This window comes from Eublepharis macularius, chromosome 9, assembly GCF_028583425.1.
Source record: "Eublepharis macularius isolate TG4126 chromosome 9, MPM_Emac_v1.0, whole genome shotgun sequence".
Lineage (NCBI taxonomy): Eukaryota > Metazoa > Chordata > Lepidosauria > Squamata > Eublepharidae > Eublepharis > Eublepharis macularius.
Window position 1 is genome coordinate 41378624 of NC_072798.1, and position 25520 is coordinate 41404143.

At 42.3% G+C, this 25520-nt stretch overlaps 1 protein-coding gene across 1 annotated transcript; it reads right to left on the bottom strand.

The window, feature by feature from the left end:
- Positions 1 to 5480: 5480 nt before the first annotated feature.
- Positions 5481 to 25230, bottom strand: NFAM1 (NFAT activating protein with ITAM motif 1). The gene is made up of 6 exons (XM_054989243.1): positions 25176 to 25230; positions 20701 to 21036; positions 17226 to 17356; positions 15841 to 15942; positions 11007 to 11084; positions 5481 to 6020 (listed from the first exon to the last, which is right to left on the bottom strand). The coding sequence occupies exons 1-6, from the start codon at positions 25228 to 25230 to the stop codon at positions 5973 to 5975; spliced, it is 750 nt and encodes a 249-aa protein (XP_054845218.1). The 3' UTR covers positions 5481 to 5972.
- Between the last annotated feature and the right edge of the window lie 290 nt (positions 25231 to 25520).

The window sequence follows — 25520 nt, forward strand, 5'->3', positions numbered from 1 at the left end:
CCAGAGAGTCTTGTCTTCTTATGATGTGACCAGTGCATGATAATGTCAGTTTAGCTTCTAGGGAGAATTCAGGCTTGATTTGATCTAGAACCCACTTATTTGGGGTTTATGTTGGGTTGTGTGTTTTTTGCTGTCTTCTGGTATCTGTAAAACTCTCATCTGGCGCCACATTTCAAATGAGTCAGCTTTCTTCCTGTCAGCTTTCTTCTTTGTCTGACTTTCATATTCATACATAGGAATGGGGAATTATCATAACATGAATTACCTTGATCTTGATCCCCAGTCTGCCCCAGATCCTTATCCTTAAAGATCTTTTCTAGTTCCTTTATGATTGCCCTTCCAAGTCCTAGTCTCCTGGTTTCTTAGTTGCAGTTTCCCCTTTTGGTTGATGATTGAGCCAAGGAATAGAAAAGCTTTAGTAATTTCAATTTCTTCATTGTCAACCTTAAAAACATGTTGTTTTTCAGCAGTCATTGTCTTCCTGATGTCCAGCTATAATCCTGCTTTGGCACTTTCTCCTTTAACCTTCATCAGTAGTCATTTCAATTTTTCACTATTTTCTGCTATCTACATATCTCAGATTTTTAATGTTCCTTCCACCAATTTTCACTCCACCTTCTTCTAAATCTAATCCTGCTTGTCTTATGATATAGGTTGACCAGATAGGGAGATAATATACATCCTTGACCGACACCTTTGCCAGTTGAAAACTACTGTTTTCCCATATTTTGTGTCCTAACAGTAGCTTCTTGTCTGGAGTACAGGTTGTGCATTAAAACCATCAGATGTTGTGGCACACCAATTTTTTTTAACACCACTCATGGCTTTTCATGATCCACCCGTAAACTTTGCTATAATATAGAAAACGCAGGCTGATTTTCATCTGAAATTCTCTTGTGTGCTCCATTAACCATCATACATTTGCAGTATGATCTCTCTAGTGCCTCTTACTTTTCTGAACCCAGCTTGGACATCTGGCATTTCTCATTCCATATATGGTGAGAGCAGGGCTTTTTTTCTGGGAAAAGAGGTGGTGGAACTCAGCAGGTTGCCAGCACAGGGGGCAACTCGTCGGGAGGTGGAGCCCCTGGTACCACATGTGTTCGTGCAAAGTGCACGTATGCTCCCAAGGCCAATGACATCACTTTGGGTCAGCTGGAACAAGGGGGGAGTTTTTAAAAGTTTAAATCACCCTCAGCAAAAATGGTCACATGGCTGGTGGCCCCACCCCCTGATCTCCAGACAGAGGGGAGTTTAGATTGCCCTCCACGCTGCTCCAGTGGCGTGGAGGGCAATCTACACTCCCCTTTGTCTGGAGATCGGGGGGGGGCACCAGCCATGTGACCATTTTCAAGAGGTTCCGGAACTCTGTTCCACTGCATTCCCACTGGAAAAAAGCCCTGGGTGAGAGTCTTGTTATAGAATCTTGAGCATCACTTGGCTTGCCTGAGAAATTAATGCAAAAATCGGATAGTTGCTGCAATCTTTGTCATCTCCTTTATCAGAATTAGGATGTAGATTGAGTTTTTTCAGTCTGTGGACCATTGTTTTGTTTTTCATATTTGTTGACATATTCTAGTTAAGATTTTGATAACTTTAAGACCTCATAAATGCATGTTAATTTTCTACTTCTGGGGAAGTGAGCATATAGACTGGAGATCCTGTCAAAAAGAGCTTCTTGTAAACCAGTTTCATAGCGTATCTTTTGGAAGTGTTCCTTATATAAGATCCTACTTCATCTGTACGTGATTTCTAAAAAAACGAGCCAGGAAATGTAATATTGGAAGCAGGAAGTTGCCAAAAGGCAGTTAAGGGTACATTGCTAATAATGATCTATAACAGTATATAACAGTGAACAGCTATCTTCCTAACAAATTAGAGACATATTTAGAGAACTTAAAAGCCTCCAGGGAGAGTGGTCCATGGACTCTTTTCTGTCTCAGTGACAAGTCAGCTTTTATGATAGTGGAGATTTATCCTTGAGGGCACCAGTTAAATTGTTTTCATAAAACAAGAAACCCCCCGCCCCCATGTTTCATAACAGCTGCATTTAGCAGTTCGAGCACCACAATAACAATGATTTGCTCACGGTAGAAGTGTTTACCAGGTCAGTGCTGTCTGCATAGATCAGCAATCTCGCATGGTTCTCACCTGCCCTTGAAAATCCAGAGTGTCTAGAAAGGCCCTGAACATAGAATTCTGCATCTTATCCTTTTATCTTCCATCTCTCAGGTAACTACCATCATGCCATGGCAAAATCTTTGTGAATATTTAGCTGGTGAGACAGATGCTATAAGACAGATTACTATGAAGCAGGGCTTTTTTTCAGCTGGAACGCGGTGGAACGGAGTTCCAGAACCTCTTAAAAATGGTCACATGGCTGGGAGATCTGTCTGGAGATCAGGGGGTGGGGCCACCAGCCATGTGACCATTTTCTCTGAGGGCAACCCTCTGAGTTCCACCACCTCTTTCCCAGAAAAAAAGCCCTGCTGTGATGTATGCTTCTCCAGACAGCATGGAAGAACAGCCCTTTTTACTTCAGTACTCCTAGCATGGAAGAAGCCTTGCCATGACTAAATGGTTATTTTGCCTGCTCTATTGATCTGATATTTAGGCATCTTTCCATCTTCACTTGTGAAGTAAGTGCACCTGTCCCATAATCCATGCCACTCCCAAAGTACATACACATATCATCAGGAACTTTAATACAACAGTGGCATGGACTTTAGAAGAAAGATCTTCTTTCTGACATACAGCTGCTTCCCCAAATATATTTCTCTTACAGTGTAGAATGGGATTTGGTGAACCTCTTTGTGTATAAATGGCATGATCAGAACTAGCAACAAAGCAATAATATAACTAATTTTGGCCATAACCAAAAAATGTGGATCAATAAATCTACAGATAGAGGAAATTTCTCTACAGATCTGAGATTACCCCCAGGTTTGCAGAAAAATCTGAAGTTTTTAAAAAGACATGTGAGGGGAATTTAAAATCATTATAAAGTAGACAACTGAGATCTAGTCATGTTCTATCATGAGAACGCAGCTGCATCTTTGGGGTTGCCTATTAACCCCCTAGATGCACTCACTGGGGTACGGGGAAGACAGCTGGGGAGAAAAGCAAGTGGCAGGCTGTGAGCCCTGGCAATTTGCTTGGGATTGGAGGGAGCATGTGCAGCCTCAGCTTCTCTCACACCCAAACACTGCCAGTGCTCAGCCACCCTTCATATCCCCAGGGCAAGGGAAGGACTTCCAGGAGGCAGATGCCGAGCAGTGGTGGTGTTTGGTGGCAGCAGCCACTGGAGCACAATAAAAGCAAGTCTGCAGTGGTGACCAGAACATTTAGGTAGGGGTGCTGCCTTTCCTTCCACAGCTGCAGAGTCTGCCAAGGCAGCAAATGGCAGATCTTAGGAGGAAGCAGAGGTGCTGCTGTGGATTTTCCTTTCTTCCCTGCCCCTGCATGGAACAGAAGGTGAGCAACCATGGTACTCCTTTCCCTGTCCCTCCTTTTCCACCTGCTGCACCTGCCCCTGACAGGAAAAAAGGATGGGCAAGTTGGAGCAAACATGAAGAGGCAGCAACAGCAGCTTCCCTCTCCCCTGTGAGTTGGTGCCTGCTTGTATTACAGATTGCCATGCTGATTATATTTCCTTGTAGCCTAAACATTTCTACAATTCCACTATACAAAAAAAAAAGTACAAGGCTTTGGCAAAGGTACCTGCAAAGAAGGTAGCCAATGAGAAAAGGGCACCACCTGGTGGTTTAAGAGAGAGCTTTTCTTAAATCCACTGTTCCAGCCCTTCTGTGAGGGGTAAAAAATCTCTACTTTTAAAAAGGGCATACTAGGAAGGGAAGTTGAAGATTATAAATTCATAATTAAGTTCAATTCAAAATTTGTTTGATGTAATCTTTTGCTGGCAGATACTTCTTTTAAAACCAGGGGTGAAGAAGAACCTTTATTTTCACTGGACAATTTATTTCATTGTACTACAATCATCATTATCTCAAATGGCCCCATCGATGGATAGTTAAATTTGGAGACTGGGACCACACAGAGCAAGAGAGATCTTTCTACAAACCTGGAAAAAAAACATATTTACAGAAAAATCTAATTTTTATTAAAAAAAGAAGCAGCAGCAGCATTGGGAGATGAAAAAATCATGCAAAACAACAGAAGCAGTAGCTGTAGCTTTAAGCAATGAACACGTAGTTGCTTGTTGCTAGGCAATCACACCAGCCTCCCTCCCTCAAGCCTCCCTTTCTGTCAGTTAAAGGCAGGGGGAGGGGAGGGCTTTTTCCAGGGCAGATCAGCAGGCAATAGGGCAAACCTTTGGGAGTCTGCCCGCCACAAGCGGGTACCTGGGAACCCTAAGGCTCTGGGATATCCAGGTTCAAATCCCCACGCTGCCATGGTATTCACTGGGTGATCTTGGGCCAGTCACACACTCTTAGTCTAATCTACCTCGCAGGGTCATTGTGAGGATAAACTGAAAAAGAGAATGATAAGCTGCTTTGGGTCCCTATTGTGGAGAAAGGTGATCTATAAATGAAATAAATTAATACTAAATATAGCTGAAGATGAGGGGCAGGTAAAAGGTAGATTGGTTGGTGAGTGGGAAGGAGAAAAGGAAGCAGGGAAATGTGTAGTTATGTGGGTTGCCAGGAGGAGGAGGGAAAGAGAAAATAGTGTGGAGAGGGAGATAAAGAGGAAAGTGAGGTTCCATTCACAAGTCCTTGGAGGTTCTCCACTGCACAACTAGGCCCGGCCTGCAAGTAAGCACTCCACAACTGGGCCAAGCACAGCAGCTGGAACCATGCAGTTTTCCCACGGAAAGGTGCCAGTAGGTGGAGGAGGGTAGCTGAAGACTGTGGGGCAGATAAAGGTAGGTTGATTGGTGGGTGGAAGGAGAGAAGAAAGCAAGAAAAAGGAACAGGCTGTGGTGGTTTTCAAGAAAAAGAAAGAAAAAATAGTGAGGGGAGGGAAAATCCTTGAGGGTCCCCTGCTTGTCAAGTCATATTTTCTAGCTCCTCCTTTTCCTTTCTTCAGGATCTCTCCTAACTATTTCCCGATTTTCTTGTAGTAACTTCTATATATTTCAAAATTGCTATCATGCCTCCACAACAACAGCCTTTTTGTTTTTGTGTTGTTCTCCTACAGTTGTAACAGCAGACCGCCTCTAACTTCTGTCCAATTTCATCATAGACTGTACAGGTCAGTGACGTATACTACTAGACATAATTTGTATATCTAGTTTTTTATGAACTATTTTCCCCACACAATGGAATCATAGAGCCCTAGATTTGGAGAGGCCTCCCGATGTCCTGACAGATCTGTTGAGCCTCCACTTGAAGTAGGCTTGCCATTCCCCCAAGTAAAGTAATATATATATATATATATATATATATATATATATATATATATATATATATATATATATATATATATATATATATATATATATATATACACACACACAACATTTTAAACATCAAGAAATCAAACTCTTCACCAACATGCTTACAATCCATGTGCACTAAAGCCCATGAAAAGTTAGAAGGCTACACTTCAAGAAGAACTTGAAAATATCTATCTAGGATTTAGTGACAGCATACAGTTTTGCACTCTTACAGAGCAACAGCGCTTACATTGCCATCCAAATAAATTTCCCTGGAACTGCGAACACAAACCACATTGTCAGGCTGAGGGTATTCCAGTTTTCGTCTGACACAGATCTCTCTATGCTTTCTATTTCCACTCTTTTAGTTGATTCTGTTCAACAGCAAGCCTTTGTACCACCGAGCTGAATTTGATAGTCTAAAATAGGGGTAACACAGAACTTCTCCAGGGCCTTCTCTGGATACTGATCTGCACTGAAACCAAAAGGTCCTTTTGTTTTATACAACAATGTGTTTGACCAATGTTTATTTTCAGAGGGAAATAAGAACCTTCTTTTGAGCTGTGAAGGCAGGTTAGAAGTTCTCATACACAATTTCCTCTTCTGTTTCTTGGTAAGATACCTAAAATTCAGGGAAAGAAACAGAAATTTAACATCATGTTCAGAGTGACAGCCAGACTGGACAACATTCGCTGAAGGCTGTACTAGTAGAAAATAACAGTGCAATCCTGAGAGGGGAATTGAAAGCACCCAGGGAGCTGACCAGCCACTATACCAGCACAACCCAAATATATGTCAGCAGAGTAGAATGGCGCTGCTGTGCCATTACCAAGACCACAGTGAGCACAGCCCTCTGCACCAGTGGAGGAGGGGGCAGGCCTGTGGACACAGCAGGAGTTAGCTTCTTAAGCCACCCAAGCCCAGGAACAATTCCCAGCAATGATGAAGAGCTACATCTGCACGATGTGTTGTCCATAGACACCCCTGAAGTCTGGGGAAAGAATCCCCTCAAGGGTAAACAGGCACCCATTCTAGAAATGGGTTTCAAGTCTAATTCTGCCTCTGCATCAGTTTGGGAGGGGTTAATGGGGTTTTATTGTATTGTGTATGGTTTTAATTTGGAATTTTAAGCTGCTGTGAGCCACAAGGCAAAACCAGAGTATACATATTTTTATAATTAAATAAGTAAATAGAGGTGAAAACTTCCTCTTTTTTATCCTGCTACAGAGCCCTCATAATGATATAAAATCTATCAAACAAACATAAAAACAAAGAAAAAGAAAATGTTGTTAATGGCAACAATAACATTCACAAAACGTTCATGTAAAGAACAAGCACTACAGATAAAAATCTGACAATTAACAGATATAACCATTGTCCTCAAAAGCTTGCTGGAATAAAGTCTTCACCATTTTTACAAAACTGAATATAAGTGTCATATATGCCATCCTGCATATCTGCCATGTATGTATTCTGTGTTATGTGCTGCTGATCCTCTGAGGGCATGGGAAGTTTCTTATTCGTGCTAAGCCAGTCGGTTATCTTTCAAGTATTTACTTGCTCTTTCTCTGCTGCTTCAAGCAAGTGTCCTTGAGTGCCAGCTATGGCCAGCTCAAGATATATGCTTCTTGGGAATGGAGATGATTTCATTATTTGCTCTGTCTAGCCTAAACCTATTTTCTCCCCTTCAACACCCCCCCCCGGCTCCTTCACGCCAGAACTTTAACGGTCACTGTCCTGAAGGTGGGAATCTTCCATATAACTAACACTACCAACCCCATTTACGTCACTTGTGCCAACCCCGTTGTTTGAGCACCTTGAACTTGATGGATCTCTAATAAAGTTACTTCAACTGTAGTCCTGGACCCATTCCAGTCTGGCTTCCATCCTGGCCATGGGACGGAGACAGGCTTGGTTGCCCTCACAGATGACCTTCGCAGGCATCTGGATCGAGATGGGTCGGCGCTGCTTGTGTTACTCGATCTCACAGCAGCGTTTGACACGATCGATTATGATTTGTTGGCCAGCCGCCTCACCGATGTGGGGATTAGGGGGACAGCCTTACAGTGGCTGGTCTCCTTTCTCCAGGGTCGGGGACAGAGGGTGACGCTTGGGGGAGATCTATCGCCCCGTCACCCTTTGGTGTGCGGGGTTCCACGAGGGGCGATACTCTCTTCGATGTTATTTAACATCTACATGCACCCCCTCACCCAGTTGGTGCGAAGAGTTGGGCTGGGCTGTCATCAATACGTGGATGACACCCAGCTTTTTCTGTTGATGGACAGCCAGCCAGACACGGCCCCAGACAATCTGGCCAGAGCTCTGGAGGCTGTGACGGCATGGTTGAAACAGAGCAGGCTGAAACTGAACCCGGTGAAGATGGAGGTCCTGCAGCTGGGATGGGGGCTGCCAGATGTTGGGATCCAGCTCCCTGCCCTGGATGGGACACCACTGGCAACTTTGCCAGTGTTGAAGAGTCTGGGCGTGCTCCTGGATGCCTCCCTGTCAAAGGAGGCCGAGGTCACGGCGGTTGCAAAGTCTGCATTTTTCCATCTTCGTCAGATCAGGCAACTTTCCCCTACCTGACACCCCAGGACCTGGCTACAGTGACCTATGAAACGGTCACCTCTAGGCTAGATTACTGTAACTCACTCTATGCTGGGCTACCCCTGGGCCTGATCTGGAAACTACAACTGGTCCAGAATGCTGCGGCGTGGGTCCTGACTGGTATATCCTACCAGTCACATATCACACCTGTCCTGCGCCAGCTGCACTGGCTTCCGGTTGAATTCCGAATCAGGTTCAAGGTATTGGTTCTTACCTTTAAAGCCCTGAGCGGGTTGGGACCAGCATATCTTCAGGACTGCCTCCCCCTGTATGTTCCATGGAGACCGCTTCAATCAGCAGATAAAAGTTTACTGGTGGTCCCCGGCCCTAAGGAAGCCCGCCTCACTTCAACCAGGACCAGGGCCTTTTCAGTCCTGGCCCCAGCTTGGTGGAACGCTCTGTCAATGGAGACCTGGGCCCAGCGGGACATATTATTGTTCCTCTGGGCCTGTCAGTCAGAGCTGTTCTGCCAGGCATTCGGTGGTTGAAGGGGGCGGTGCCATGTCGGCCTCCCACCTTTGGGGTGGGGGGGATCTCCCCACCATTGCACTTGGTTAATTTATTTCATTATTGTTTTGTATGTTGATTTTAGTATTGTTGTTTTCTTGTTTTTATTGATTTTAACTTGTTCACCGCCCAGAGCCCCTGAGGATGGGCGGTATATAACTGAAATATAAATAAATATATAAAAACCAATACACCTGTATGGTTGCTGTGGAGAACTTGAGGGATCTACCTGCCAGGGATGGACAATAAGCAGGTTTGGTAAGTCTCGTAATAAGTTTCATAATAAGGATTCTACCACATAAAATGTTCTGTCCTTTATATTCCCCATTCTTACTTCAGATAAAAATGAAGCAAGCCCTTTCCTGATGATCTTAGTAAATGTAAAAGATGGTTGGTCCTGTAATACATATTCGAACAGGCTTACTATTGTGTCCCTGCAGTCCTGCACCACACCCCAGAAAGGCAGATCCTTAAAACTTTCTAATACCACCACTTTGGTGGTATAACTCCAGGTCCAAATATCTTCATACTCTAAGCAAAGGATTTCTTATAGAGTACCACTGTCTTACCACATAGGCTCTAATCTGTGGTTGATGCTGCATTAAGTACTACATGGGGAGGGGGGAGGAATTTGAACTTCTGATGGATTCCCAGGCCTTGACCATAAACATCGGATTAGGAGCCTGGAACACGACTGTTTGTACTGGCTGCACGAATATCCCCAAGTCATTCCACTATGAGTCCATCCTGAAAATGTATTCTGTGCCATACATAATATCACAGAATGGAGCTGTTAAAAATTTAGATAATTACAGTAGTTCTTTTCAACTCCTTCTGGTGAAGCTATGTTGTTATTTGATGTTTTAAACTTTTTCATCTAGGATATTTTCATCCTTATAACAACTAATGTTGTGAGGTCGATCAAATGAAAAGCTAAAAGGTGCTCACACTAAAATAATTATTAATATCATATATTGATTTGGTCTCCTTTGTTTAACTTTGTATCCACAAGTGGCAAATTCAGAAGCTGGAGGGATGGGGGTAAATATGGGAATTAAGTCATATTTTGGCATTCCTGTGAAAAATTAAATGTGTCCGTTAGAAATACGGGATCCCGTTGTACTCTACTGTATATATTTCAAAATCCAGGAGTCCATGGGTGAGATCCATGTGTTTTTAATTCACACATTTCAGTTTTGTAGCTATGTTGAGCTGATCAGTCCATGCATCTGTTATTTCCCTAGAATAACCAACATCCAAATCAGCCCCAAGGGCAGTATAGGCACAATCTGGAAATTAAGCAGCTGCCATTTCAATTGGTCTTGGCTAGAAAGAGATGCTCTGGCAATCTTTCTCCTTTTTCATAGCCAGCTACATGAAACAAGATACCAGATAAATGACAAACTGAAATTAGCTTCATTTTGGAAGAGAAGAAAGTCAGGAATCTCACCATGTAATTGTTCTTTTTCCTTCATTATTTTCTATTGCCTTGTTTCTTTTTAAATTTAAATTTCTTATATCATACAGCTACTAGAGGCATAACACCATCATGTCTAACCCTATAGCAGCTACAAAAAGTTACCAGCCTAAACAGACATGGCCTTTTTTATTGACTGTGCAGCAGAGAGCCAGTTTGGTGTAGTGGTTAAGAGCAGCAGGACTCTAATCTGCAGAGCCGGGTTTGATTCCCTGCTCCTCTACTAGAAGCCAGCTGGGTGACCTTGGGTCAGTCAAGCTTCTTGGAGCTCTTTCATCCCCATCCACCTCACAGGGTGATTGTTGTGAGGATAGTAACACACTTTGTAAACCGCTCTGAGTGGATGTTAAGTTGTCCTGAAGGGCAAGTATATAAATCAAATGCTATCACCATCATCAATATAGAAGACGTACTTTTAAGAGAGTATGACAAGCATTTTGTGACTGAGGATCACACACACTGACCTTCAGACCACTTGTGGCATTATTTTCTAGTCAGAACATCACTCTCTCTCCATTCTATATAACTTGGGGGGGGCATGGAATTCTGGGGTATGAATATAAATTTAACCCAAGTCCTGTAAAGGTGATATCAGACTGGACAGAGGCTTTTGTAACCATTCTGGGATTAATCTTCTGATAGTCTGGTTGAGAAAAGTCTTCCAAATCTCCCTCACCTGGAAAAACAGGATCACCGTCTGGCCCCCTATTCCTATCACATGGAAATTTTAGAGCACAAGGGTCAAAGGATTGATAAAGCATTCTTCTTTTCCACTGAAAAGCTGGTATTGTTCCACTGGTCAGTGTGTTCTGCTTGAAGTAGCTTTCCCTAATCTTGCCACAGGCAGAAGATGTCACTGATACTAAGTGGTATATGCCTACGCACAACCTATAGGCCATAGCTCACTCCTTTTTTTGCCAGTCTTCCCGAAACACAGAGGAAACTGTGATAATTTCTATTACATTGGCCAGTTTAAGCAGAAACCCTCAACAGACATAACAAATGTATCAAATTCACCTTAGGTGTAGGCTTCTCTTTCTGTAGTGATTTATCCTCAATGACAGAATAAATGTCAGGTTCATGAGGTTCTAAGGCCTGAAGAGGGAGAAATGGAAAAAAGAGATGTTCATTATACATGTAAATTAAATAAGCATGTTTTGAAAGGCCTACGCAAATAAATATTGTGGGATTTTGCTAGGGGTTCAAGAGGCCAAATGTAAGCCTATCAACATTCAATGCGTGTGTGTGTGGGGGGGAGGGTTCATAACAAATATGTACATTGTCAAAAACCTCTCAAGAAAAGGATAAAAAAACTGTAATGCAGCACAAGATTGCACTCTAAGGAAGGCCCAGCTAAGTGTGCATATTGTCCTTAAAAAGTGCAGTTATCTATTAATGTGTTCTGTGTTCAGCTTCTTCTTGTTATCTCTTTGGAGAGATGCAACTGAGAAGAGATGCTAACAGCTAACAGTGTAATCCACCTAAGCAGAATTACAACCCTCTGAAGTCCAGTGAAGTCAATGGGCTTAGAACGGTATGTTTTTGCTTAAGAATAGATTCACTGAATTGCTTTTATTACTGACAGGCAGCAAAAAAGATAGCAAAAAAAAGAAGCGATGTCTGTTTATAGCTTTCTCCAATTTAGAGTAATTTTTGTTTGAGTTTCAAGTCTGGAGCTGCTCTTTCTCCTCAGACTATACAGTAATAGAAACTAAGTTTGTAAATAAGCACATGCAGAAAGACAAACTTTGTACATTCTTAAGCCACCACTTGTCCCCCAGGAAATCACTAAAAACAGCTTAGATTTATCAGCATTAAAAGTTCTGGCTAAAAGGCTCAAAGCAGCAGTTAGGAAGGCTATTTACATGTGTGTTTATGGTAATGACAAGTTGCCATGGACATGGTGGCTGTTTCCCTGGAAACAGGAAAGCAGGAAGAGCTTTAGCAGGAAAGACAGACAGGTGGCATTAACAGAAGAACTAGAGTTGTGTAATGCTTGGATGGGGCAACAATGCAGCAATAAGTCTCATTGTGGTCCTGATTCCGCCCCCCGCCCCCCATATTTCAGACAGAATTGGAAGTGTGCCACACACCTTCAGCATTAGCACTCCCATGGTGTTTATGAATGAAAGAGCAGGAATGCTGTGGGCAACGTATGGCGGAGCTAAAACAGTCAACAGGCTTTAGGCTTGGGTCTGGTTTATTCAGCAGATAGGAACTTGGTCATCATGGATGGCTACTTCAGATCTACAGAGGCTGTGAACCAGCTGGATGCCAGGTGGTCTCACCACTGCATCAGGTAGCAGCCTAAATGGGTGCTGGAATAGGAAGTGGGAACAGGAAGTACAGAGAGCAGGGCTATGAATCCCAAGAAAAGACTTGTGGAGCGCTCAAAGCCAGTTGAAACATTTGGGCATCTGGTTGTCCAAATCTACCATCACTATCACTTCTCTTGTTTAAAAAATACATTAATATTTCTTTCTAAATAAATGAAAAAAATTGAAACATCCAACCATTTGGTGGTATTCAACACTAGCTGCAACCTGTCTCATAGAAAGTATTAGAAAGATAAGATCAGGATGAAGAACACAGAGAACAAAACAAAACCTTAGCTAGAACATCCAAATAACTAAGGCTAGCCCTTTCAGAACAGCAAAGAAACTCCTATCCTTATTGCATCCTTCCAGTATAAGAAATATTAGTGACTTTTAAAAATCTTACCATAGCACTATGGGAAACTATGTCTCTGAGCTCTAATGCTCACACTGCCCATAAATCCTGTCAGGCCTACTTCTCACAAAGCTGTCTTTTACTGAATCAGACCATCTGTCTATCAAAGTCAGTATCGTTTACTCAGACTGGAAGCATCTTTGCAAGGTCTTAGATGGAGGTTTTTTACATCTCCTATTACCTGCAGGTGCTGGGGATTGAACCTGGGACCTTCTGCGTGCCAAGCAAACACTCTACCACTGAGCCTCAGCCGTTCCCTCAGGGCCCTAGTTTTCATGTGATGCAGGAGTTCAGTGATTAGCTCTCCCCATATCTTTGGTAAACCTTAAAAGCAGCCATAATAAGGTCCAAATTGGCTCTGGGTAGCAGGCAGCAGGTTTTTCCAAACAGAGCCACTTTGCCACTCAGCTGCTATTAGCTCTGTGAGGGGAGGGGAGGGGATGCCAATGTTGAGCTCATGGTGTGATTTCAATAAAGAAAGTATGCTGGATCAAAGAACTAAACATCCCTTCTCCCCAGTGCTGCTTCCATGCACCAATTCAGCATTTAGATGCAGATACATCTAAGTTTTTTTTAAGGAGATCTACTAATGTGTAGTTTGCTGGTTACTGTGCTGGTAAATTTCTCCCAGTAAATTTCCACTGGTGGAAAGGGGGGGGGGTTGGTGATTCTCCCCTTTGGATCACCAGTTTGGCCAGTTAGACTTGGGAAGGTAGACTGGAGTTTGGCGCTGCAGGCAGGGAACTAGGAGCTGGAACACAGGGCTTGCAGTTAGTGAACCAGTTGATCCAGCAGTGCAGCTCCCTCAAGCCTCAGCCTAACTAAACTGAGATCTAATCTGGCTTAGCTGCATTCGCTGGCAGGTGCAGATGCTCCTGAGACTGGGCTGTGTTTTAGTCTGGATCCAAGCAAAGAGGTACAGCTCTCAGGGCCCTGTTCTACATCCAGGCTGGGATAGTCATCATAAGAACGTAATTAAATATCATAAGAATAGCCACATTGGATCAGAACAGTGGCCCATCTAGAGCAGCAACTTGTTTCATACAGTGGCAAACCTGTTGTGCTGGAGGGCTAACTAACAGGACATATAGCCCAGTTATTGCCTCCAAACACAGGTAAAAAGAGGTTTACTGCCTCTGAAGGTGGAGGAGTTGAAGCCACTGATGGATCTATCCTCCATAAATCTATCTAATCCCCTTTTAAAGTCATCTATGCTTGTGGCCATCGCTCTGTCCACTGGCAGTGGCCTTGCCATTTGCCCAGAGGCAGTGGGCAAAGTCCCCCCCCCCCCCTGGCTTATGGCCCCAGCAGGATTCTTCAGCTGTGGGAGCAAAAAGTAGGGGGTATAGAATGACATTCACAATATCATTTCTGGACTGTATCCAGAAGTGGCATCACAATACTCTTGGAATTCTCCCATTTAGGAGTACCTAGAGCCTTGTAATGTCAGGTAACTAGCATGCATTCCACAATTTAATTACTTCTTGAATAAAGAAGTATTTCCCTTTTGTATGTCCTGAGCCTATTACCTTTCATTAGGTGCCCCCCCCAATTAGTGGTCGAATCCACATTACTCATTCTAAGTCGCATGTTCCCCGCATTCCCCACGCAATCCCGAGTGCCGGTCACATTACCTCATTAAACAGACGCATTTCATTCGCATTTCTCCCGAATATGTGGTCACAGGTTTTCAACGGGAGTTTCACGGTGGCCGTGAACGGGCCAATGCGCAATTTACGAGGTTTTTTTAAAAACCACCCCCCTTCCTGTCTCTCCGGCCGTTCTGAGAGTTCCTATTGGCTGATTCAACTTGCAAGTGCTCCGTAGTCTGCAAAGACTGTTTTTGACTTCATAGCATTGGATTTATTGATTATGCTGTTTCTGAATCAAATCTGGTAGTTTGAAAAATCATTTTGGGGTGAATCCACCCTCAGAACGGACTCGCGAAACTTCCTTTTTAACTGTTTTTTATTTTTTTATTTTATATTACTGTAATATCGAAATTATGAAATATCGAAATAATGACACTCCAAGGAAGTGAAACTTCAGTAATATTCAGGCACTGAACTGTCCTGCATAGGAAATGCCCACGAAAGCTTCCCACATGCTTCCAAATTTCCAAAAAAGAAATGGGAGAGAGCCATCAGTGCTGTCAGTGGGGGAAAGAGAGGCATCATTATCTTCAATGATGTTCCTTTATAAGGCAAGATCGAAATAACGGAAAAGTGCGCTCAAAATTTTTTTAAAAAAATGGGCGGGGGAAAAAAGGTCCCACCCAAAAAAGCGGTTTTTGAGCGGCCATGTGACCGGAGGGACGCGCAAGAAAGACGGATTGGAAGCAGGGATGTGAACGAAGAGGAAAAAATCACGGATTGGAGGCAAACGGAAGATATCCGATAAACATGCGGGTAATGGGTGAATGTGGATTCGACCAGTATTAGTGGCCTGTTTTAGTATTGAAGGTACTGTTTAACATCACCTCTGTTACTGCTGCTGGCCTGAGTTCCAGGCATTCTGTAGCGGCTCATCCTCCATCCTGATATAATATAATATTCGATTTATATACCGCCCTTCAGGACAACTTAATGCCCACTCAGAGCGGTTTACAAAGTGTTATTATTACCCCACAACAATCACCCTGTGAGGTGGGTGGGGCTGAGAGAGCTCCAGAGAACTGTGACTCGCCCAAGGTCACCCAGCTGGCTTCGTGGAGGAGTGGGGAATCAAACCCGGCTCTCCAGATTAGAGTCCCATGCTCTTAACCACTACACCAAACTGGCTTCTCTCCCGTCACTCAGGCAGAGCCAATACCATGGACTTCCAAACAGGGTTTCCCTTGCTTTTTCTTTTCACTTTCCCTCTCAGAGCTCCCCTCACTGTTTTCTCCCACTCTGAATCCTCTGGTGTTCATGGCAACCAGCACTAGTCAGCCTTTCACCCTAGGTTAAATTTTCATTAGTTTCAGGTGGGTAGCCGTGCTGGTTTGCAGTCAAAGAGCTACAAGACAAATTTGGGTCCGTCAGGGGGCTCTGACTCTCAAAAGTTCATACTTGGAAAACTAGTTGGTCTTTCAGGTGCTATTGCACAAAGCTCTTGCTGGTTTTTTTTTATCGATACTTACAGCATACATAGATCCTGGAAGCTCTAGGTGACTTGCAGAAGACTGGGGTTCTGAACCCTGACCTGAGCACTTCTCGGCCTGTTTCCTCCCAAGATACGCCACCTATTCATGAAGATATGATATAAGGGAATAAACAGCTGTGTGGTTTTATAAAAAAGCATTTTTATTCCAGTAAGCTACTTCTTTAACTTCCCCAGAAGCATCAAAACGGTTTGAATGTGTCCAGCTTCCGCACTGCACTTCTTTTATACTGATGAATAGAGCAGCATAAACAGAGGCAATGTTAGAAATCTGGTTTAGCACAGGGAAGTTATGATGACACATGCAACAAAACCTACCTAGACTAGGCATGATCCAATTACTGATGCAAGGCAATGAGCATTATAATGGGTAGCTGACCATTCCAAGCTCCTGACATATAACCACACCTTCCAGGAAGGAAACTCAAGGTAGCTCTTCCTGGCACCAGGTGCTAAGGAAATTTGGATCAAAACATTCTTTAAGGAAGTCCTGAGACTGCCTTTATGCTTGCTCAAGTCAGTGTAGCATAGCAGTTAAGTGGTTGGCCTACAAGTCAGCACTCTGCTGGTTCGACTCCCATGACTGCCATGAACTCAGTAGGTGCTCTTGGGTAAGCCACTCGGCCCCAGCTCAATGGTGGAGATGATGATGATGATGACCGTCTGCTTATAGACTGCTCTTCTGGATAGATCAGTGTCACACTCAGAGCAGTTAACAAAGGCCTTTTTTTGCACAGGTGATTTTTGCCTCGTTTGGCCCCATACCTCTTTGGGTTTTCTGCCAAATTCCAGATGACTAACTCCCCCTTCAGATTTCAATACAGTGTTTCAAGGGTTTTGTTCTGAGTTTTCTCCCCATGCAGAAAAAGCACAGGTGGAAAGAGGCATGGAGCCTAACTCAGCAAAAATCACCCATGCAAAAAAGGCCAAAATCAGTGTTATTATAATCCCCACAATACAAAACTGACTTTGTTCACTACTCTGCATTGGGCACTAATCTGTCTAAAAGGGAGGTATATAAGCACGTTGTTGTTGTTGTTATTATTGCTTCTGCATCCAAATAATGCTTGCTAGACTTGTGCATTTGTTAACATTTGTTTCAAAGTTGTCCAGCTTTCTTCATTCCAAATGTGACTCTAGATCATGTAAAGAAGAAGCAGCTACTGAACACTACTGTGGACTGAGGTCTCCTGAAAAAAGCATGATGTGTAAACACATTGATTGTTATTACAAGCAACTTACTTGTCAAGCAGCAACCACATTGTCAACTTGTGTTCCAAGGATTGTGATATTCAGAACCCAAATACTAAGAATATTTATGCATTGTGATGTAGTTAAGCAAGAATAAGTGTTGGTATAACTTGCCTCTCTCTTCCAGAATAGCAGCACTGTTCCTATGATGCTCACAACAGCCAGAACAATTGTAAGGATTATCAGGCACGTCCATATAACCATGTTTTTCAGTATAGCAAGGGGGGGCTCAATGTATCCTTTGTCTAAAAGGAAATAAAGAAGCAAGCAAAGTATCTAATACTCAAGCGGATGTTGTTGACAGCCAATGTTTGTTTGTTTAAAATCTGAAGCATGAAAATAAGTTTCTGTGATAAAACTAAAATCCGTTGTGGATCTTGTAGCTTGATTGTGCATATTGATGTCTTTGTATAAGAACAACAGTACAGAACTTCTTTTCAATACAACCAGGTTGAATCTAAAATGTCCTAAAATTGACAGCCAGGTAAAACATAAAGGCACACCAGTGTGCATTGTCTATTTGCCCTCTCACCCTGCATTGCACTATGGACAGAAGCTTCTGGGAAGTTCTCCTGCAGAATGGAAGTAGTGCAACATCAACAGAGCCTTGCAAGAGGGCTACCTTTGGCATTCATTTGCTGTTGTTGGAGTCCTGATCATGCACACAGTTCTCACACTAGAACCTTTGTGATGCCAAATGTACAGAAATGGGTATGAAGAAATAGAGATGCCAAATAACTTGAAAGGGAAACAGAAAATAATGTATGTAACATGGTAGAAAAGGGCTAGGGCATAGTGATCCTACTTAAGCTGGCTGTGTTGCAAATAGACATGGCAGCTGGCTTTTGCAGTATTTAGGGAAAGAACACAGCTGTGAAGAAGGTAGTTATAGACATAAGATTGTTTAATGAAATGGACAGAGAGAAAAATAATAACTTAATTCCATGCAACATAGTTAATAATTATCTGTTGGTTTTGCTATAACGATAGTTGTATAGATTCTGTGATAGCCAGAAATTAAAAACCAGTCTGACAGAGGCCTGGGATTTTGGCTGAATTCCATGGAGAGGTACCCCAGCTAATCTTACTTCTCTGACTGTGCTTAGTTTTTTCTGATCAGAGACTGGGTTGGGGCCTTGGGGCCTTGCTTTACCGTTTCTCCCACCCAAGTATGTCCAGGCATTGAAACAGCTCCTGGCTACCCTTTTCCCACTACCTATCTGTCTACTGATCCCAGTCCTCCTAATAATCCATATTCCCAGCACTAGCCTCCAATTCAGAAATGCCCTGGACAGATCTCCTAGCTATTTACCCTAGTTTAAACTCTAATAACACCTGGCTTAACTCCTTGAATGGTCAAGGCATATGACTAATCCCTTCGTTTCAATCTGAAGATTTAGACTGTACTAGATTCCACTGGTATTCCACTGACACAGTCCCAGTCAATACTGACTATTCTTCCTGTATGCTTCCCTGCTACTGGTCTCCCCATTCCTTCTATGTATATACACACAAACAAATGTGGAGATGTGAAGGCCTGGGGAAATAGTTTCAGGTTGGTAGCTGTGTTGGTCTGTAGTAGAAAAGTAAGATTCAGGTCCAGTAGCACCTTAGAGATCAACTACATTTCCAGGTGTAACAGGCTCTCTTGCCTGTGTCTGAACTAAACTTCCACTACTCCAAAGGAAAGATTTATCTTTTCTTTTGGATAGTGTTAGGGAATTAGTTCAAGACCGGTCAAGCAAAATTGTTCTTTGAACCATTTGCTTATGTATTAGGTTAGTATTGATTAGTATAATGTGCTTTGATCTATATTATTACAACACAGGGTGTGCGCTTTCGAGAATCAAAACTGGGAGAAATGCCCCCTGGACAACTATCAATTTTACAAAAAAAAAAAAAATGGGGGACACACACACAAAACTCCAATGAAATGAATGAACTGCTTTTAAATTTACAGGAGTGTACTCAGTCAAAAATTTTAGTAAGGAAATTTGGATATAATACAATCTACATCGTTAGATAATGATTCCATTAGGAGATTTAAAGGAAAAAATGAACTTTGGAGGGGGGGTTCCCCATGGACTTCCCCCCCAGGAGAACATTGAAGAAACTGTTTTAGAATGGGTGAAATGCTTTTCAAGATAAGATTGTATTCACTCAAATTTATGTAAGACAGCATTTATGTAAGATAGTATTAGACTACTCCTATGAATAACTGTATATACAATATATTTTCAAAGATATGTTCATTGTTTAAATTTAAATAATTCTAGCAACAATTAATATGATATAATGTGTTTGATAATACATCATTAAAGAGATCTGTTTTTCAATGTTATGAAATTTAACTTGATATCTAAATATACTGGTAGTCCTGTTATGACTGTCTGAGACTGTTTCTGTCCAAATAATACATTCTCTTTTGATTACTACTACAGAATTTGATTTTCTTAAAAATAAAATTTCTACCTCCCAGATAGCAAAAATTAATATATATGTGCTAAGGTAGTACAAGATGCCACCATCTGTTGCACTGTCTCATGTATTGGGTAAATTAGGAAAGTAACTGTTACCTACAGGGCTTTATTTCTTGGAAAAGAGGTGGTGGAACTCAGTAGGTTGCCAGCACAGGGGGCAACTCTTGGTGGGAGGTGGTGCCCCTGGTACTACATGCGCACGTGCAAAGTGCGCACACACTCCCAGGACCAATGATGTCACTTTGGATCAGCTGGAACAAGGGGGAGTTTTTAAAAGTTTAAATTGCCCTTGGTGAAAATAGTCACATGGCTGGTGGCCCCGCTCCCTGATCTCCAGACAGAGGGGAGTTTAGATTGCCCTTGGTGCTGCTCCAGCGGTGTGGAGGGCAATCTAAACTCCCCTCTGTCTGGAGATCAGGGGGCGGGGCCACCAGCCATGTGACCATTTTCAAGAGGTTCCAGAACTCCGTTCCACTGCATCCCAGTTGAAAAAAAGCCCTGGTTACATATATGTCCATTTCCTCCCAAACTTCCCAGTGTTTTTTTTAAAAAATCATGATGCTAATTCACTTTTCATCAGCACCTCTCACGTTCATGACCTATGTTTAAATGGCATATTTTCTTAATCAGATTGTGTGGTGCTTCTGTGAAGCCTGTCAAGCAGAGACAGTGGGGCACCCTGTATAGTAATCGGTTTTAAACTAGTTTACACTTCTGTGTGTGTGTGTGTGTGTGTGTCTTCATTTCTTGTCCTTGAGAGTCAGACAAGAATGAGTTTTTTTTTAAGCGTTGAAGGTATTCATCCCAATTTTGCATTTGATAAACAATCTTATAAATTATTTCAAAACTTCTTTGACCAAAGGTGAAAGTGGGACAAATAAATATGTGTGTAAACACCACTGGCAACAAAACCACTCTCAAACCAAACTACTGTGTGTCTTCTGTCTAATTTTTTGTTTTATGAGTTTCAGGCACAGCTGTATAACATTCATGGCAAGAAAACAATCTAACTAGTTTTCATAAAAATAAACAAATGGTGAAAATCCAACCCTAACTTTTGTTGGTCATTGTCACCTCCCACCAATCTTGAGTTGCCATAGAGAACTTACCTCTAAAAAAGATAAATGTTCCCTTTCCTTCTTTTTCTATGTGTTTCCATTTAGCTTGACAGTAGTAAGCACCAGTTACAGAGGTATGTTCAGTGGGTTTGATGGAAATGCTGTAAATCTTTGTATCTGTTTGGTTCTCTTTGCCAGAAGGGATTTTTTCAGAAAATTTAGACTTGTAAACTATGGTTTTTTCACCTTGTGAGTTATTACGGTAATAAATAATTTCAAAGTCTGTATATTCTGGTTGATAAAGGAATGTAGCCTTGCAGGTTGTAGTCACTTGTTCATTAGCAAAAGCAGTCTGGATTAAAGATTCCTGTTGTACTCTGACGGTGCCTGTTAGATGACAAAGCATTATTTTTACATTGCCCAAGATCTGAAACCTCTGCTCAATCAAATGGGTGTTTTCATCTGAATTTGTCAACAGCCGACTATTTTCACCTGCCATGAAACTCATCCTAGATCAGTTTACAGAAAGACAGCAAATGTCACCATATGGGAATTCCTTAAATAAGAGTAAGAGGCAGGGCCCAAGCATAATTTCTCTGGAATTTGTACAAGATTGTCACTTGCAGCCCACACCCTCCTGCCTCCACTCAAGTCTAAAACATACAGATAATCTCAGGAGTCAAAGAAAAATGCTTCAGGTGGGTAGCTGTGTTGGTCTGCAGTAAAAGAGCAAGACTTGAGTCCAGTAGCACCTTAAAGACCAACAATATGGGTATAAGCTTTCAAAAGTCAAAGTTCCTTTGGATGGGACCTTTGATTCTCAAAAGCTCCCACCCCAGAAATCTAGTTGGTCTTTAAAGTGCTACTAGAAAGAAAAATGTCTATTTTTGAAATATCATGGTCTCTTTTATTTATTTATTTATCATTTACACCCCACCTTTCTCTCCAATGGGGACCCAAAGTGGCTTACATTGTTCTATTTTCCTCCATTTTATCATCACAACAAATCTGGCTAAAAGTCACCCCGCAAGCTTCCATGGCAGAGTGGGGATTCAAATCTGGGGTCGCCCAGGTCCTCCCCGACTATATCATGGTAATGGCCTTTGTCATGATCTGGCTGTGCCGGGAAGGCCTAGCAAGACCTCAGAAGCCTGTTAGCAGTGGGATTAGGCCTGCCTACAATTCCCAGGAGCCCTTGGGCTATTTTGGCACCCTTTTTGGCCAATCAGAACACAGGGAGCTAGTGCTATAAGCACTATGAGAGGAAAAAAGCCTGTGCTCTTTCTCCTAGGGAGCAGGCCAAAGGAGGTTTCTGCTAGGAAGAGAGGCCTTCATCTAGGTCGGGTGAGAAGATAGGCCTGGCAGACAGAGGGACAGTGAGTTCAGTCACGCTAGGGCCTTTTGTTTATTTTACTTTCACCCATCTATTGTTGCTAAGGCACCTTGTTTACTTGCTTGTTTGTTTGATATTAACTGACCTCCTTGTAAATAAATCCTTTTGTTTGTTGTTATTCTGCTGGGTCCCCACACCTGTTTATTGGCCAAACTACGGAGGTCAGAAGGGTTGGGAGGGTACTCTGGGCCTACCCAAGGGACCCTAAATCCCAGAGTGGTGGCAGCATAAGGTGGCTCACCCTACCTGAGGCATGACAGCCTTACAGCCCTGATTGGCCTCTGAGCTCCAAAGCCCTAGTAAAGTATACCCATTCCTCCACCCTTGAGCCCTGGCTAGATGGCAACAAAATAACAAGGAAATCCTAGGCAGAGCTACTTCAGCCTCAACCCGTTGAAATCAACAACTTTAGACTGGAGTATCTCTGCAGAGGATTGCAAGGTAACTAACTGATGGTTGTTGTGGTTTTTCCGGGCTGTATTGCCGTGGTCTTGGCATTGTAGTTCCTGACGTTTCACCAGCAGCTGTGGCTGGCATCTTCAGAGGTGTAGCACCAAAAGACAGTCTTTTGGTGCTACACCTCTGAAGATGCCAGCCACAGCTGCTGGCGAAACGTCAGGAACTACAATGCCAAGACCACGGCAATACAGCCCGGAAAAACCACAACAACCATCGTTCTCCGGCCGTGAAAGCCTTCGACAATACATCGTAACTAACTGACACAATAATAATTCCTATTGTGATCCCATTCACATTGCATCCTAGATTTATATTCAACAGAGTATTCGAGTAATCCTCAGATTTATACATTCACTTCCTACACTCTGTAAAATTGTGAATTGAAACCTGCTCACATACTAGTGAAACTGCCTTACACTAAGTTAGAACATTGATCTATCAGTGTTAGTATTGTCTACTCTATCAGCAGCTCTCCAGAGTCTCAGAGTCTTTTAACTGAAAATGCTGGGAATAGAACCAGGGCCTCCTGCATGCAAAGCAAGTGTTCTACCACTGATCCACAGCCCCTCCCCAGGTCTACTAATATATGGGGTTAATGAATTATATAGGCAGGGGTTTACTTGCCAAAGAATATATAAATGTAGGCCTAGATTGCCATAAAACACTGTATATACAGTTCGGGGAAACAGGCTCAGGTTTAGGCCACAGGCCACAAATGCAATTGTAGGCATACCCATCTTAAATCAATCCGGAGCATACATACTCTGGTATGACTGTTGATAATGTTCTGCCCAATAATGGACAGTGAGATTATGCTGAACTGGATAAGCTGCTTGTCTGAACATGAATGGCACATTTCAAATGATACACAGAGCCCATGAGCAAAATGCTGTAGAAATCTGTCGTCTACAGAGCCACTGGCTTCCTCTTTTTCATTTTTTTGCTTACTAATTTACTTTAAAATTCTGTTATGTGGAAAGAGATGGGTGGAAGTAGCTCGATTACTCATCTCACAGGAATACAGTATTACAGAGTGACAACAAGAACTTTGTGCACACACAAAGTTTTCAAAATTGCCTATTTGGTATAGCACACCATCTATTTTTATCTCACGTTCCAGGATGTGCTAAGTGGGTCAGTGCTCAATGTGAGTTTTTGCCAGTGCTATGAGAGACAATGTGCTAATGAGGCTCCTGTGGGCCTCTTCTGATGTAGTTCTTTGAAGATCTCACAAATAAAAACATATCAAAAGTTATGTCAAAATTGGTTATTCATTTCCAATGATGAATTTATGAGCAGGACCTAACAGGAATCCAAAAGACTCCTCCTTGGATTTCATCCCTAAAAAGCAGTCAAATTTCCCCCCCATGAATCCTGCACTCCGTCATGTATTCTCTCTCTCTCTCTTTCATGTATTCTCTTGTATGTATCTATCAATATCTGTTTAGGTACAGAAGAGAATATTGCAATGGCCAGCTATAGCCACTAAATATATATATGTGTGTTGTGGCAGAGAGAGAAAGAGGTTGCATTCTCTTTACAGTTCTTATTCATAGAATCAGAGTTAACAGTGAAGCAGTGTTGTATAAGCGGTTGGAGTAGTTTCAAATCTCACTTTGCCATGGAAGTTTCCTAGGTGAACTTGGGGCTCTTCAGCCTCATCTAGCCTATCATATTTCAGAAAGACAAAATGAAGGAGCAGAGAATAGTCTTATAAGCTATTTGGGGTTCCCTTTGGAAAGAAAGTGAAATATAAATAAATAAAATAAATAAATATTGTCAAGGCCAACCCACTGATGGGAGGCAAAGGCACAACATGCTAAAACAAATCAGCATGGTAATTCAGACCAAAGTGTGTCACAAACAGAGGCAAGTATCCTGCATAAATTCACCCACATCTGACACGAGCAGTCACAATTGCTCACCCCAACCCTCACTTGGAATAAGGAGATATTATTATCAGCCTGTCTTACAGGATTATTGTACCTGAGATAGATAATACATGAAAAACACATAAGGAAAGCACGGTATGAATTTTGAGTATTATTAACAAAAGGTCCATCAGGTTTGATGGGAGGAGGAAAAGAGGTAACAATCCTTTCCCCTTTCTACAACACCAGCAACCTCAGCATTGGTGGCACGTGGAGGCCTTTTTCTACCATCTCCAGTCCCATTGATTAACATAAAGGGAAGCAGGAGGAAATAATTCTCAAAAGTTTTAAAGCAGTATGTCATCAGTAAGTGATTGTCAGTGGATTTGGAACCACAACTGGGCTACTAGTTAGATCACACCAGTGACTATCATTATTTTCTTTTTTGTGCTGGGAGGTTAAGATCAAAAGTACACATATGGGAAAGAAATGTAGAAATGCAGTTGTAAATCAACCTACCTGCATTGTCATCAATTGATTAAGAAACCTGGTATATTTAGAATTGCCTTTCTGTTTTTCATACATGGCCATTAATAGTTGGGAAAAGCCCAAAAAGCACCCTAAGTAGCATGGGTAAATTAGGCCTTAGAGAATATGACAGAGACTATGAAAGAAGGAAGAAGGACATGTACTAAAATTAAATGAATATTCGACCTGAAAAGTTGATGGTTAAAAGTGTATTTGCAAGTGAGCATATGAAAGATTAGTCAGAGCAAAGAATAGAGTACATGCCCTTTTTTTACCTTCACAGTGAAGAGTCCAGAGAAATACGAGGACAAGATCAAGACTGGAGGCCATGGTAGCTAGTGAAAAGAGGGTGCTGGCTCAGAGTCCTCAAGTGCCAAGTTACAATTAAGAAATGCGCTTTCTCACACTCTCTCTTCCCCTTTTGGGGGGTAGGCGGGACTTCAGAGGAACAAACAGTGCTGCTGTTGTTAGTTCCTTGCAGATATTTGGTCTCTTCTGCTTTTTGGCCACACTAAAAATGTTCAGACAGCACCAGGTATCTTCTATAATGCAGGATCAGTGCTTGTCCAAAACATTTGTTGCCAGTCATAAAAAATCCCCTATTTAGTGCAGGACTCTGA